Source organism: Lissotriton helveticus, chromosome 3_1, assembly GCF_964261635.1.
Source record: "Lissotriton helveticus chromosome 3_1, aLisHel1.1, whole genome shotgun sequence".
In the NCBI taxonomy this organism is placed as follows: domain Eukaryota; kingdom Metazoa; phylum Chordata; class Amphibia; order Caudata; family Salamandridae; genus Lissotriton; species Lissotriton helveticus.
Window position 1 is genome coordinate 1,107,264,983 of NC_136061.1, and position 16,773 is coordinate 1,107,281,755.

Consider the following 16,773-nt stretch of genomic DNA (forward strand, 5'->3'; position numbering starts at 1 on the left):
TTGAGCTGGGTTTCCAAGAAATCGTTGTGACGATTGGTGAACGGATGGAAGTAGCCATGCCTGTATTTGGGTTGCATGGGCTATGCCTAAATAAGGGCTTGATTTCTATGCCTATATAAGGGCAACGTGAATTGTACCTATATAAGGGCATGAATTGGGAAAATCTATTCATAAGATAGAATAGGATTGTAATACGGCAGATAGGATATCCGTCATGTTAGCAATGGAGTGTTCCTCTCCGCCAACTTCTAAATCAGGCCCTTAGTGATGAGGTAAGCTTTGAGAATAGATTAATTGTTTAAAGTGAACCGGTCACCAAATTATTGATAGAATTTCTTCAAGAATGTTACAATTGAAAATTTAAAAAGGAGACTACTCCAGAGAAGCAAGTTAGCTGATGTTGCAAAAGAGCTTTTCCTTTGTAATTGAACTCAGTCAAGGCCACCTTATTTCGTTTTATAACACATACACAAAACTTTGCAGGAGTCATAAATGTACCAACTGTAAAGTATGCTATAAGGTAAGACTGGCAAGAGTAATCTATGAACTGGTGGTTGACTGAAGGATGATACCTGAAAATTAGAAGGTCTGAATATATCAGTAAAACACTTTGCACAGTACAGGAAAAGAACTATATGGAAAGAAGTTATTCTTAAAGAGACAAATGCAAAGTACCTGAAGAAGGCTATGAAAGGAAGAAAAGAAGAAGAACAAATGTGGTCTAAATACATTCTGGCAAACAGGGTTCAAAATCATATCATTTAAAATGTCTTCACTCCTGCATCATTTGTATTTAGTAAGGACTTTTATCACCCACTTCTACTGCAGGACAAGAAGGAGATCACATTTTTCAAAGATTCTGTGCATCTTCCTACACAATTGTGGATCTGCTGGACCAAATTTGAATCCATGAGAAAAACAGAGGCAGTACATATTCTTGCAGGGATCAGGGGATGTCCCCTCTTCTAGCCTCGGTCACATTTTTCAGGGCACATGTTTGGTGCCCAGCGACTTGTAATGGATGGCAATACAAAACCTTGCAATTTGCTGCCAGTCAACCAGATTGCTTAGATCCCCAAATCTACCAAGGATCAGTTAATCACTCTTTGAAGGAAGGGACAAAAGGCTCCTTCATGTCATGGGATTTCTTATTTTTCAAATGTATTATCCTCAGAAGACTCCAGGATACGGATCTTTGCAAGATCTGTGAATTAACAGTCAAGATATCCCATATGTAACAACACAGTTTTTAAATACCAATTGTTCACACACATCTCTGCGGAGTTACACCAATCCAAGCAAAGGCACACCTCTGAGCGAAGTTATAAAGTCTTGCCAAGCTTGCTGTAATTCTGTATAGAAGCTTTTGCAGTAGAGGTCTCCTTTTCTCTCTCCACCCTGAGCAGATTTGCATGAAACTTGAAGTTTAATACTGATGTATTTGATTGGGAATGTTTTTGCAATTTTGTTAAATAGTGCCAAAGGCATAAGCAGAGCAAAAATCCCCTTTCCAATGGAATGCTAGCCTTAACCAGAACTACAAAACTGTTGTCACTGACTCAGTAGCTTTTTCACTTAAAAAAGCTAAGTTAAATACAGGTATGATTACACCCTAAATTTTTCTAGTAATGCTCCGACACATTTTAGATCTTGCAAAACAGCTAAGTAAACAGTAACTCACACACCAAATGCAATGCTCATGACCTGTTCCACAATGTGACAGATCACATAACTAATTACATAAATGAGCTTGTGGGTGACATGACATTTGGTGGTATATGATGGTACCATTCACTATGACAACAGTATAATTTCATTTATTTGGGTATGTATTGCTATTTAATGAGGTTGCGCTTTCATGTGTTCTTACTAATTTGTATAATACAATTGCTGTTTAACCGATGTGGATTAGAACTTGTAAAGCAATTTACTCATGTGTAATTCTACCCAAAAAGGGCGCAATATTATGCATAAGAAAACCTCTATGCTGAGAGGTGAATGTGCGCTCCATGGCAGGGATGCCCTGGAAAGTTTGCGAACAACTACAAACTTGCGAATGTTCCGAAATTTGTCTAGGACCCATCCCATCCTGTACAGTCAGAGATTTACATATGTCCAGGTCAGGAGTAGGGGGACAAATTTGTTGAAGGTTAAAGGTATTTGTTGCTAGCAAAGCCTTTGATTCACAAATCCAAAGGATTTATGGCCACTAAATATCTTTTTAACAATATACAAAAGCTCTTTTAAAAGCTAGAAAAATATTTCTGGCTCATTAAATGGCTTTTACAACCTTCAAAATTGCAAATAAAAGGGGTCACGAATGAGACATTCTGTCCTCTTTGCGAATAGCAAAGGTATGTATCAGTGGTTTGAGACCAAAACTGCAGGCACATATTATTGAGGAGTTTCCAAAACCCAATTTGGGGTGGCAATGATTATCAAAGAGGATGCTCGCCACATGGGTGTAGTGCAAGAGGCATTCCCATGTATTGGGACCACGTGATGACCTTTGACTACCATTATTTTTCAAAATTCAAAAGCCAGCTCAAAGACCTTTTCCTCAACCGAACTCTACCGAATGGATAGCTGACGCTCTACATCGAATCCAGCACACTGTAATATACAAACACTCTGTTAAGAGGACCGATAACTCTCTTACCTCTTGTCTCTCTGGTGCTCCCCTAACCGATCTGGAGTGGTCACGAATCATGGAGTCTATCGGCTACTCTCTGTGTTTAAACTGTACTTGTCACATATCATTACGTTCGATTTGCTACTCTGCGTGTTTGAACTATACTAGTCACAAATCACTATGTTCTACTATGGTCACTTCTTATGTTTGATTGCATCTTTGTTACATGGTGTAAAGCGTTCTGATACCCTCGGGTGTGGCTAGCGCTATATAAAATTCCTAAATAAATAAATAAAATATTTTAATTGACTTTAGGTGTTTTCTGAATGTACGACATAATTTTTCTTGCATGTGCACTTTTCTTTGAAGATTTCTTTTGTGTCTCCTCGTAGTTTTAGAGTGGGAGTGCATTCACAGAGTAGAACAGCCTTTCCAGGAGCAGAATGTGGGGAATGTGCATTTGAAAGCATGAGAGAGGGAGAGAGAGACAGAGGTGTGGAACGTACTTCTTGGTCTCTGAGTGCAGTGTTAAGCAGTGGTGCTCAAATGTGCATTATGTTGTACATTGGGAGATGACGTGTGTGATGCTATAAGTGGTGCACAAGTGTGCATTGTGTTGTGCACTGGAAAGTATTATAAAGTTATTACTATTGGCTTTGACGTGCCCTCATGCCATCTTGAATTCTGACTCAGTCTAGCTTTGCACACACACAGGCAGGCCCCCAGATTACTCAAGTTGTTTAGGCTATCCACATTTAAGGTTGTTTTCTGTACTTTTGGAGGTGGTTTTCTGTACTGGTGGAGACTTTCATAAAGCTTCGTCAAGATAAGGGGCTGGAACATGTGAAAGTGCAGAAGGATACGTGAGAACTCTTTTGCCTTTGGAATACTTGCATGGAGGGAGGCCAACTCCAGTAAGTTTCTTTGGCACAGAGGACATCCTTGCGGAAACATCAAGTGTGCTTTGAGAATATAAAAATGGGGTTTGTTGACTTGGAAACTGAGATTTGGGAACTGAATGGTGACGGACGTGTCTACTTCAGTGTAGGAACCCAGCTTGCTAAGGCTCTTGACCCTGGCTGTGAATCTCTCAGTCTGGATTGGGCCAAGATGCAGTGTGTAGTATTACTGTATATCTGACCGCCAAGAAGAAATACAGGAATATCCATTTGTCCTTGAATGGATCTCCTTTAGAGGTGGTCGATGAGTTTGATTACCTGGGTGTTAGGATTAATAATCATTTGAAATGGGAACCCCATATATGTAAAATGGTTTTAAATCTTAAAAGGGTTTCCGGCACTATTTTAAAAAACCAACGTCTCTCTGTAAGTAGGCCAGTTGCACCTGCCTTATCAGTTTATGAGGGAAAAGCAATCGCCGCAGCTGTTTATGGCTCGGAATTGTGGGGCAACGAGAATACCAACGACCACGTCCGATCAGAGAATAAGTTTATGAGGGACTTGGTGTCGCTTCCGTCCTCTACCCCACTCAAACCTTTATTCTTAGACCTAGGCAGAAAGTCTATTCGGGACTTCCTTCAGCTCCGTCCCCTTTTATATTGGGTCCGCTTGAGGAGGACCCCCGAATTAGGTAATTATGCCCTAGTGTTAGATGAAATGCTAAAATTAGACACTGCAGGCAAAATAAAGTGGCTAAATGCTTTAAAAAATCTTGTAGTAAGTCTGGGTTTAAGCGACGCTTGGGTATCCCAATCACCTCCACCAAAACAAGTGGTGAAAAAATTATATTGGGATTGGATAGAGGCCAAGGCGCTACAGAACCCAAATTGGGGACATTTGACTGAGACTTTTTTGTCCCATAAATGTACCCTAAAATTGGAATTGTTTTTGGATTTTATTCAGATCCCTCGAGAAAGGACTTTATATCTTAAATTTAGACATGGAACATTGCCCCTCAAAACTGTTACATCTAGATGGAACAATAGGAGGGAAGAGGATACAATGTGTCCAGGCTGTATAAATCCCAAGGAATCATTGGGCCACTTTCTTTTTGCCTGCAAGGCATACATCCTACCTAGGAAGAAATGGTTAAAACCAGTGCTAAAGAATCTTGGTATTAGAGATTATAAATTAGCTTTGCGTATTCTTAGCTCTGACACCTCTTCCATGGTTGTTGTTTGTGGGGTTGCAAAGTTTTTATCATGTGCCTGGATTATTAGGACTAAGATTTTAAAAAATGCTCATCAAGTCAATTTTTCCACATAACTCTTAGATGTATTTTTGTAAATAATGAACTGTTTTATAATTATGTTTGTATTGTATGTTTGTACTTTTTATGATACATGTGTTGAATAAAAGTATAATGACTTGACTTGTATATATATATATATATATATATATATATATATATATCTACTGGCGGTCGCCAGTAGGTAGTTATAGTTAGGACCTAGTTTCCATAGGATATCCGCAACATTCTATTGAGAATAACTTTGGCGCCGGTGGACGAATCTTACTTATGACAAAAGTATGGCACACCTGAAGTCATCTTGATTGGAATAAAGTGTTAACACTTAAAACATTTAATTTGCAAAGGAACACAATGAGGGGGTTTATTTTGCCATAGAAATTATGATTAGTGCTGAAGAAAGAAAAATGAGGGCACATTTTGAGTGACTTCTCAAATCCTCTTATATTTCATTAAAAAAATTCTGATATGCAGTCTCCCAAGATGGCCACCAGAGACAAAAGAGCCCAAATGTAGCCCAAATATCAGCCAGATGTAGCCCAACTAAAGCCCAATGACAGTAGTTAGGACCTAGTTTCCATAGGAAATCCGCAACAATATATTGAGAATAACTTTGGCGCCAGTGGACGAATCTTTGCGAATTTCTCAAAGAAGATGGCCTGCTCCGCTCCTTCCCTGAAAGTTTGGGGGGGATTCGTCAAGTGGGGGCTGAGATAAAAGGGGGGTCCCAAACGTGTTTTCCCCATGTTATTTTCCATAGGATGTTTAGACACGGCTACAGCTCGAACGGCTGAAAGGATTTATAAGAAATTTGGTAGAAAGGTAGAGTCCGGCTCGCAGATTACGCTTTTCTTTGAATGGTGTAAATCTGTTCAGTAGTTGCTGAGAAAATTAACTTTGAAAAAATATATATTGGGCTACATTGGGCTATATATATGTTAGAGCCCAAATATAGCCCAATTTAGCCCAATGTAGCCCAATGTAGCCCAAAGATGGCCACCAGAGACAAGAAAAACCAAATGTAGCCCAAATATCAGCCAGATGTAGCCCAACTATAGCCCAATGACAGAATGTCCCAGAGTGTTCTAAAGAACAACTAGAACGCTAACTTACTTATGACAAAAGTATGGCACACCTGAAGTCATCTTGATTGGAATAAAGTGGTAACACTTAATACATTTAATTTGAAAAGGAACAAAATGAGGGGTTTCATTTTGCCATAGAAATTTTATATATATATATATATATATATATATATATATATATATATATATATATATTCACTGAAAAAACCATAGGTTTTAAACACGTTATAGTTAGGAAATAGCATTTACAAAACCTATGAAATTCACTGAAGTTAGTTGGACTCACTATAACTTGCGCGTGCAATGCACTGCTGATGACGTCACATATTACATCACTCATGACATGGTCAGTGACATCAGTCATGACATCACTGATGACACCATCCTTGTGACAGAGTGACAGACCTCTTTTCACTGTAATGCAACCCTTGAAACACATATTCAAAAATAGAAACTAAAATTTTCAAAAAATGGAGATACCCATACCAGTTACAACAACCAATTCAATAATTCCACCATCTATATACACATCCACTCATTGATCAACAGTTCTATATAGTCACTCGTACATTTACTCACTCATGATATGTAGTGATACACCTATACATCCTGTTACACACCGACAGTCATCCAAAAGATACTCTCACACATATTCACACATGCAAATAAACTGTTGAACATCCATTTATTTGCATATACAGCTATACACACACAACCACCTTACTTCTATGGAAACTTACACATACTTACTCTCTTAAACAATCACTTATAGAAACACATCTTTATCTAAACAGGAACTCTTACAATCTCTTTCTCTCACATGTACTCACCTTTATACATCAATATTCACATATATTAGATTAAAACATTTGTAGTTACTGATAAAGACACTAGTGAGACAGTCATTCACTCACTAACACACACATATACACACTCTTCCACCCATACAGTCCTGCACATATGCGGTCTTCAAAACACATACAAAGAGAGTCAGTCATTCATGCATCTATGTGTTAAGTAATACCCCCACCAAACCATACAAACACTCATACTGATACTAACAAAAACATCTAATAACCCATATACATACACATGTAGCTACTCACCAACCCATGCAACCACTTATACACAAAGTGAAACACTAATACATATATTTAAATATTACTCTCTAATATATGTATTCACTAAGATACACTTAATAAACCAGTTAACCAATCAAATTTTTTTTTTATCCAAGTAAACACTTATTTAAACATTTATTCTTCCATCAACTTTTACATATACATGTATAACACATATTTATTTTTTTAAAAGACACACATTCACTGGATGGTGTCATCAGTGATGTCATGACTGATGTCACTGACCATGTCATGAGTGATGTAATATGTGACGTCATCAGCAGTGCATTGCACGCGCAAGTTATAGTGAGTCCAACTAACTATAACGTGGGAATTTCATTGGTTTTATGCGAGTAAAATTTCCAGCCAACTATAACTGGTGTCAAACCTATGGTTTTTTCAGTGAATATATATATATATATATATATATATATATATATATATATATATATATATATATATATATACATACATACATATATACATTGGAATGTTGTTCATTTGATATCTGGGAAAGCCTTTTTGTTAGAGAGTGTTACACAAATAAAACCCCCATGCTTTAGCATGAACAGTCTTTTGATGTGCCTCATATTATAAGAGAAAAATCCCTTTCCAGGTGCTATTATTGCTTCGCTGAGTTTGTGCCTCCATGTGGGAGGACAGTATTTTCTATTATTTGGAAGGGTGAAGCAATACATTGGGACAGCTTCCTCTTTGGGAATCATGTTGGGCAGCCTCAGGGGACCAGAGCATGCTCCACCCAAAGTCTTCCCTGGACATTAACATTTGTGGGTTTTTTTTATTGTTTTTTTTTTTTTTTTTTTTAAACGCAGCACCTGAGGGCAAAAGGCTAGATTTAAGAAACGTTTGCATCCAGGGAATGTGAAGAGAGGGAAGGAGGTCTGCTGTTCCTCAACTACGTTTTCAGAAACTAGTTGATGGTTGCAAAATGCACCCTGCCTCATGAATATTCATAAGGCATAGTTTTCCTCCTAGCAAAAATAAGATAATAAATTAAATTACAAGACATTTTTCCATGCTCAGTTGTACACTATGTACACAGTTGTACCTATGAACATTTAATTCACGGATCTGGCTATGAATGCATTGAAAGGAATTCATAAAACTTTTCCGGACATATTCTCCGAAACATTTATGAACTTAAAATGTATGGTAGTCTGGCTCCATGTGAAAACATCAACCTGCTAGTGTATATTTATCAACGGCCCTATTTTGAGCTTGGGAGGTGGCATTTACTTTGTCAGTATTTGCCTGCTAAATTTAGAGATTTCCGCTACTCCAGTGAGCATCTCTTTAATAGGCAGGAACTGCCGTCTAAGTGGTTCCTGTCGATGTTTCGAAAGTTTGGCAAACAGCTTTGTTAACATGATGAAGCTGTATGGCATACATTAAATCTTTTTTCCTTTTCAAAAGTAAAATTTTCTTTTTGATCTTTAAAAAGGCATTGACCCTCTCAGGGTGGGAGATTTCTCCTACGACGTGAGGGTCATTTACAAGATTTCACTTACCTTCCTGGCAGATTTTTCCTGGTGGTGATCGACACTGAAAGCTGGCCATTTGACAGCCCACTTTAAATCAGGTAGGCAGTCTAACGGCCACATTTCTGTTGGCCCTTGCTCTGTCAGGCTGTCGGAGATTGAGGTCAGTAGTGGAGTCTGAGTAGTCTCTGTCACTGGCATCCATAAGGTCCATCCTCTTCTAAATGAGGTGGTCGGACCTTCAATATGGCGGAGAGGGTATTCCGTCGCCTTCGTAAAGGAGTATCCTTTCCATCATACTCTAAATCAGGCCAAAATTGTTTTGTGCTAGCGTTTTGTATTCCGTGCTCTTTTTTCAGCATTTCGAATTTGTATTCTTATTTCATCATATTATCATGATGTAATATGTGCTGTTTGGAACCTTAACATTTGAATTTTCGAGATCAAGTAACCACACTTATTTAAATACTTTTCCATTCACGAATCACAGATTTAAGTTTTTGTTGCAGAGTAGCCTTGAGAATTAGTGGAAAACAGGCATTGCATCTGTGGTTCGAGCAAACTTTGTGTTCTTTAATAAATAGCCCTAGATAGAGAAAAGCGAGATTATATTTCATTCATGTATCCTACAATAAGATTACATTAAATGAATATAATGTTTATCATAATGTATTTACCTTCATAAAAATCGTAGGTGCACATGGTGTGTCCAACAATGGTGTTGAATTGCGAGATCTCCTGGCTGCACTGCAGAAGTTCTTGAATGAGTTCCTTATCCAGTTCCGTGCCGCGGATCACCACTTTGTCAAGAACGGTTAGCTCAAACTGAGGCCTGAAGAAGGCATCAACAGCAGAATCTGTGATGATGACAGTGCCAGGTTGCACACCTAAAAGATTTTCAATAAAGCTTAGAGACTCATAAAAATATGGTGAAGAACATCAATTTTAGTGCTACAAAAATAACTCTTTTTAAAGATCTATATACATTAAAGCTAAATCTCGCAAGACAACCAAAAATCAAGTATGGACCATATTAAGATTTTATGTAATCAATTCTTAAGCATGAAGGTAACCAGAATGATCAAAGCAATACAACAAATACAAGATACCTAAATGTATAATTAGATTTTTCAAACCGCTTGGTTGTTCCATTCAAATTTACAACACTACTGTGTCTCCCTATCGTACTGCATCAATTCAAGACACCATTTCTGATTACTTCATTCGTATTCTTACGACTCTTGAAGCAAGATACTGGCTCCTATTAATTCTAACTCTGAACTGTCCATTCCGGATCCACCAGAATACTCCTGTGTGTCCATTTTTAGAGTACTATTTGGTCTCCATATCATACTACATCAATCTGGAAATTTCCTCCCTTTCCTACCACATTTGAAGCATGATTCAGGCACCTAATAATCATTAGACTCCTGAACTGTCCAATCTGCAAAGCCTACCCTGCTTAGTTCTCTTACCAACAGGCTGATCACCGAAGCAAGATTAACTTTCCAACAGAATTATTTCAGAATGCTCACACAGTCCTGATGATGATCTAAAGTTACAAAAGATCGAATCGCCATCGACCCCTTGTTGAACATCCTTCCTTTGTACATACCTTCCTGGATTTCAATGTTTGTTGTGTGTGATATGTCTTGCATTGTCACTTTCACTTAGTCACATTACGCACCCTTGTCACTTATGTGAGCACCTGTAACTATCAATTTGCTTACTATGATTAAATATTTACCTGTTGCCCTAAGAGGTTTGCTAAATAATACTTAACCTTGTGTTACTGGACCTTCTCAGGCCAACCCTGAAACTCTGTATTTATCCCAAAAATGTTTATAATAATAATAATCTTCCATTAGTACATCCACTCTCAGGGGCATAACGGTCATTGTCGCAGCCCCTGCGGTGCACTGGGAGGAGGGGGTGGGGAGGCGAGGGTCCCCAGTCTTCTATACATTAAATGGGTGCTCCTCACCTGGTCACGTCGAGGGTATGGGTAATGCACGGGCCCCCCCTCACCATTCCTTGCAAGGGGCCTCCTACAGTCACCGGCACCAGCTAAATAAATGGGGCAGCTACAGGGAGGTTCTTAGGTACTAGATAGCTTTAATCACTGGATCCTTCACTTCTGCACCATGTGTAGGAACTGGGCTGTGTAGATTATAAATACTTCCAGATTACAATGTTACCTTCTAACAGGAGCTAGCACATGCAGTAACAATTGGGTATTTGTCAAAGGGTGGAAGGAAGCATTGCTGAAAAGTAAGATTCAAAGTTCCAGCAGTGTTTATTGTCAAATAGTTCATCCTCTGGGTGCTATACGTAGCTTTTGATTTAAATTTTTTTTTTTTATTGAGATCACACCAAGAGACAGGGATAACAACTCACACAGTTTCTCTTAATTATAATGAAACAATAAAATAATGACGCAACTTGTGCAGGTTTATTTTAGACCAGGCTCTACATGGTAACTCTGATTCTAAAACAGAAGACCTAATGGACAAGTGGAAAGCGTGGATAGGTAGATATACAATTGAAACCGGCTTCTATTACAAGATTCTAAGGTTTTCCCTCTTGCACCATTTATCCTCACAGAAGAAAGCCATCGGGCTATGTGGGAAAAACAAAATCACCTCTTGATGTAGCTGTCCGGATCCAAGGTGGTGCAAGTTATTGCTCTGGGGTTTCTTTGGGCAGTCTATGCACCAAAGCCTTGCGAGAATACATCTGTAAGAACACAAATTGCTTGCCCCCAAAGACCACTTAGCCTCTCAGTGAAGCCAGCTGTAAAATCTTCGTCCCTCTCTTAACTGCAGCTCGTAGGACTGTACCCCTCTAGTCTGCAGTCTGCATAAGCATAACCAAAACAGTACCACCTTTTCTTGTCTTGTTTCTCCCAGATCTTTTCTGTAGTCCGGTGGCGCCAACCACCACCTCCTGGATGCTCTCTGTATCCAATCCTAGCAGTTCACAGAGTACAGCATACCATTTGTTTTACAGGGATTCTACTGGAATTCAAGACAGGGCCCCCAATACCCGTATCAGGGGCTCTCTGCATAAGTTGCCCAGATGCTCTTGCTTCATGTTCAACATCATAACACAGTCTTTGATGCTGTACTTTGTTGTAGTTTGAAGGTTTTGAGGCACCCTATAGTTAAGGTTGTCTCTCTCGGTTTGGATTCAAACTAATTTGGTGTGCTGATAACTACTTCTTGCTACCATCCCACTCCCACCACTGTTAGTTATTCCTTCCAAATTATTTTCAGAGCTTTAAAGTTTTCAGGATCGCACACCAGGAGAACAGAGTCCTTCAACATAGCTTCTTGCTTTACCTGGAAGGAGAGGAGATGCAGCATTATACTAAATGGCTGCTGGTTTGCAGGGCAGTATGGCAATCCCAGACCGTATTCCCTCTTTTTAAGGCTATGTCAGGCATCCAGTAGCAAAACAAAGTCTCCTCTGGCTTGGTCTGCCATGCCCCTGTGCGTCATCTGAGTCACTGTTTCTTCGGTTATGATGGGACGCACCACTGAACTGGTGTGTTCATTTCCCTTGACCTACAACATTTGTTGTGGTGCCCAGCTGGCCTGACACCTCTAATTCTGCTCACCTGCCGCAAGGTCTGCTGTCTGCTCTTTCAAAACTGATGATGCAGTGAGAGAAGATGGGCTCACCTCACCTTCCACTAGGGCTGGTCTCTGATGGTTCCCATCACCGCACATGATTCTCTACTTTACCTTGTGGCCCCTGCATTATTGGCACGGTGAGGTATCGCTTGTGGCTGGAAAACCTTGGCTATCGCCAGGAGCTTCCAAGACGTGCTGCCATATTAGCCTCCAGTTAGCCACCACTATTAGTAGCTTTGACTAAACTTGTTTTTCTATTGAAATTCAGTGTATTGTGGCTTAATTCTCAAAATATATGCCTTCATTAAGATACCTTGAGTGTCTCAAATGACAGTCAGCTGAAGGGTTGTACTAACCAAACATATCCACGAGTACTGTGCAACTTTTTCAGAAGAAGGACTTCTTTCAAAGCCACTTTTTATACAAGAGCATAAGTCCTAAGCAATGATGTTGCTCAAAATAAAATAGGCCTCACTACAACTTATTCTTCCCATAAGGCAGGTGACAGACTGGAGCAATTGCCTGGATCCCTAAAAAAGGTGACTATAATCACTTGATTGATTCTGCCCCCAAATCCCTCACATGGCCTGTATACTAAACTTACAGGTGAACTGCCTTCCAAGACATCAAACACACTAAGGTACCTACTATGCTTTAAAGAGGTAGTATAACACTACAAAATTATGGGCCTGATTTAGAGTGCAGCGGACGGGTTACTCCGTCAAACGCGATGGATATCTGGTCCGCTGTATTACATGTGCATTATATCCAATGGCATTTGTAATATGGCAGATGGGATATCAGTAATGTTTGTAATGCAGTAACCTGTACGCTGAACTCTAAATCAGGCCCCAAGTCTGGAAATGCACACTCGCCATCAGCAAAAGCCGACAACAGTTTTTCAAAATTAAAAAGGGGTTTGAGTTACACAAGCTCATAATTTAAGGGAGAAACTACATTAATTTGTCTAACAAGGTGAGAGGGAAATTCTGCCATGCTTTCAATTAAGAGACCACTTTCTGCGATAAAAGAGTTCATGAAGTATAGTTATGATATCCTTTAGATATGTGCAGTCTTGGTGGTGCTTAGAGTAGAGTGTTAGTCTGCACAGATATTGAGTTTAAGATTTATTTAATTTGAGTCAAACATGGACAAATATTATTTTTATAACCAGAAGCATAAATGCATTATTCTGCTTTTCCACCTGTGCAGATATAGAATTAACTCATTATATTTACATAAAGGTGCATAATATGTAATATCAAGAGAAACAGAATTGGTTATGTTAGAAGCCTTTGTCTAGAACCTCACTGAATATCGATCATTCCCACTGATTAACTTTCTGATCACTTCAGAAGCTGAATTATTATGGGTACCTTGCAAGAGCATATGTATTAGGGTGGTGTCTCATTATGTCTCTGCTCCTCAGACCCCGAAACCACAATTCACCAGGTTGAAAACCTTAACTGTGTGGAGGAGTATAATTTCTGATGGAGGTCTCTGCACTTGGATGTACTCTATTTGTTCTATAAAGATGTGTGTATTTCATGATAATTGAAGCCAGTGATAAGACTGCCTTTATTTGAGAGTACTAGCATATGAACCTCTTTAGCAAGTCAAATGTAAATAAAATTAGAAATATTTTTGTCTGCTTAAGCAGAGTGATCGGACAAACTTTATCTGGTTTGGAAAACAAATGCATGTATGTAACTGTAGAAGGATGTTGTGGAGGTCACTCCTGTCTAAATAAGAGTTAAAAAGCTGATCCAAAATGGGAAACAGCAGTACAATTCGACCTGGCACTTTGGTACTCTACAGATGAAATATTGCTATCCTCTTTTCTGCTGGTATAGCTGCTGGAATAAATTCAGTACATTTACACCTTCTCTTTGGGTATACCAAGGGCATGCAAATTCAATATCTGTTTTTTGAATTCCTTTAGTCTGCTTTGGTAGGACAGTAATCCCAGCCTTGTTTTTTTAACTATAGATGTATCTTATATATTTGGACTATCTAACACAGGGACGCAGAGGCATGATTCCAGTACCCAGATTATCGGTACATGGGCATTGACATTTCTGAGATAAAGGAATATCATGGGATTCTAATTGCATCCCGAGGGTCTCTTGAAACATGGGGAACAGCATTGTAAATAAAGGCCACCATACCGAATTCCCACAGCAAATCCCTAATTTCCAATCCTTTGCCACTAGGAAATTTCAATAGCTTTTAACAGGTGGAACATTCGGGGGTGGAAGGAAATCAAGAGTGCTGGATTCCTACATCTCCTGGTATTCTTAATTTGGATGGAAATTCCACAAAACAAGAACTAGTCTGACCTTGTAATGCAGGCCTTGGTGTCAAACAGAGCCGGACTGGAAACCCAAACCAGCCCTGGCAATATGATCAGACCAACCCCCCCTCCCCAAGGGGGGCCGTACAAGTGTGAAGCACCGCTGCTTTTGTTGCTGTGGGCCGATATTCCAGTCTGCTGCAAAACTACCCCCAGTAATAAAGCCGCCACCCACCACTGCAAAACCAGCCCCATCCTTCCAGCATCCCGGGGACACGCCTGATGCCTGGTATGGCCAGTTCGGCCCTGGTGTCAAACAATCCATTTGGATAACAAATGCTCTTAATTCTTTCCTACATTGTTTGCTGTTCAGATATTTTACCGCTTTCTAAAATAAGTTGAGCCGGCTTCCCGCTCTGTCTTTTTTGATTTCCTTTTATACACCGTGTGCAAAATGATTAAGTGTCGTGGGCTATATAGAGTAAAGCTCCTTTATTTCCTTTGTAACTGCCTGAAGAAAGGCAGACTCCTCCAAGCAGCTACGGTGTTACACTGCACTTCTCATACATGTGAAAAATGTCACTTGAATCCATAAAAAGGTTCCTGTTAGGAGGAAAATACCAGAGGGTAGAAAAATACCTCCATGGCAATGCGGATATTTCTTGATTGAAGACAGAAAAGGTTTACATGAGTTGGGATGCAAAGCACCAAAAATACCCTTAAACAAAGTAGAGAATACGTCTAATACAATCTTTCAGGCTGAACAATCCACCAGAGAAAACAACTGCAGAAAAAGGCGCAAAATCAGAGACAAAAGGGACCTAGGGTGGGCGATGTACACAATAACAAAATAGGGTATTGCATCAAATCTTCTCGGCTCCATACAGGAGTAGAACATGACATTAATTCTCAGCAAACTAATTGAACACCATCTGGGACAGGGAATCTTTGGCACAACAAACGGGGAAGACGATCGTCCATTAAAGGAAAATGGTGTTGCCCTTTTATGACAGGTGGAATAAGATGGATCAAGTTCCTGATATCTTGCTCTTGAATCAGCTGGCATCTCCATTTCTCCATATCACCATATTCCTCTGAATTCTGAACTCTCAGCCTAGACTCGCTGTGGACTTTGTGTGCCGCTGTCCACTGCCAGTGGAAACCCTTTAGTGTTACAGTAGCCACAAGCACATCAACACCCTCCCACAGTCCTGGACAATCCTTCCACACATGCCACCTTCTGGTCTACTGGTGCATAATCTGATGACCACGCCACTGCCTCCATGGAACCAAGGCCACTCTCTGGTGCGTTCGGTCTTTCTATGGATGTAATATTAAGTTTCTCATTGTTGACTTACAAAATACCAGAAAGTATTTATCCCAGTCATGTTTAAGTTCACGGAAAAATACTATTTTGTACATCAAGTAATCTAATCATAAGTTCCTAAAGTGAGCAACAAATGCTGAAGTCCAAAGTAGGTTTTCCCCATTTATCCTGCATTACTAAAGATGAATAATCTGAGAATACAGGGTCAAGAATTTCAACCTGAATGTACTCTATAATATTTACTGAACCAGTTCTATTTTCATGCTTTCTAGTTTAGGAAATAGATGTTGCCCTATTTGACGCCATCCATCCATCCATTAAAGAAGAGTATTTCAGCAGAAGATGCAATCTGGCCCTTGCCCATGCTGGAGATTGAATCCACCTCTCAATAATCTGATGAAACTCCCAATCGAGTAATGTTAATGCAACATTAAACTCATCAACCAAGTTTGACGTGGAGAAAGAATTTAATAACAGACAGCTGAAAGTAATAGCTATATAACAGTTACCAAACTAGTATTCTTTGGCCAAATTAGGTATATTTCCAAGTTAGAACAAAACAAATTAGTAACCCTCTGTGAGCTGCCTGTCAGATTGAAATACAGATTATATCCACTTGAGTTTAGTGAGGTATTTTCGAATTTACATGATCAGGTCTCATGTAGAATATGCTGTATGCGCTTCCTCACTGAACCAGGATTTCTTCTATTATTTTGTCTTTTAACATTTAAGGGATGGATTTTTATTTGTAGACTCCCGGCATTGTGTTTGTCGTCATCTGCTTTATCACTGCTCCTGTAAATTTGTTTACAATTCTCGCCTCCCTTATCCACTCACACTAGTCCAGCTCTTCACCCTCACCTCCTTACTACTACATCCCTCACCAATGTGAGTTAAATTCATAGCCTGGCTTAGAGTGATCCTCTGAAACCCTTACATTTTTCAACAAATGCTAGTGAGCAACTTTTATGGA

At 39.4% G+C, this 16,773-nt stretch overlaps 1 protein-coding gene across 3 annotated transcripts in view; it reads right to left on the reverse strand.

Moving 5' to 3' along the window:
• Positions 1-16,773, reverse strand: part of UPP2 (uridine phosphorylase 2) — a 256,997-nt gene that overhangs the window by 55,623 nt on the left and 184,601 nt on the right. For all 3 annotated transcript variants that reach the window (XM_078683860.1, XM_078683859.1, XM_078683858.1), the window contains one exon: positions 9,223-9,432. In XM_078683860.1, the coding sequence (XP_078539986.1) occupies positions 9,223-9,432 (210 nt within the window). The remainder of the gene's footprint in view (positions 1-9,222; positions 9,433-16,773) is intronic.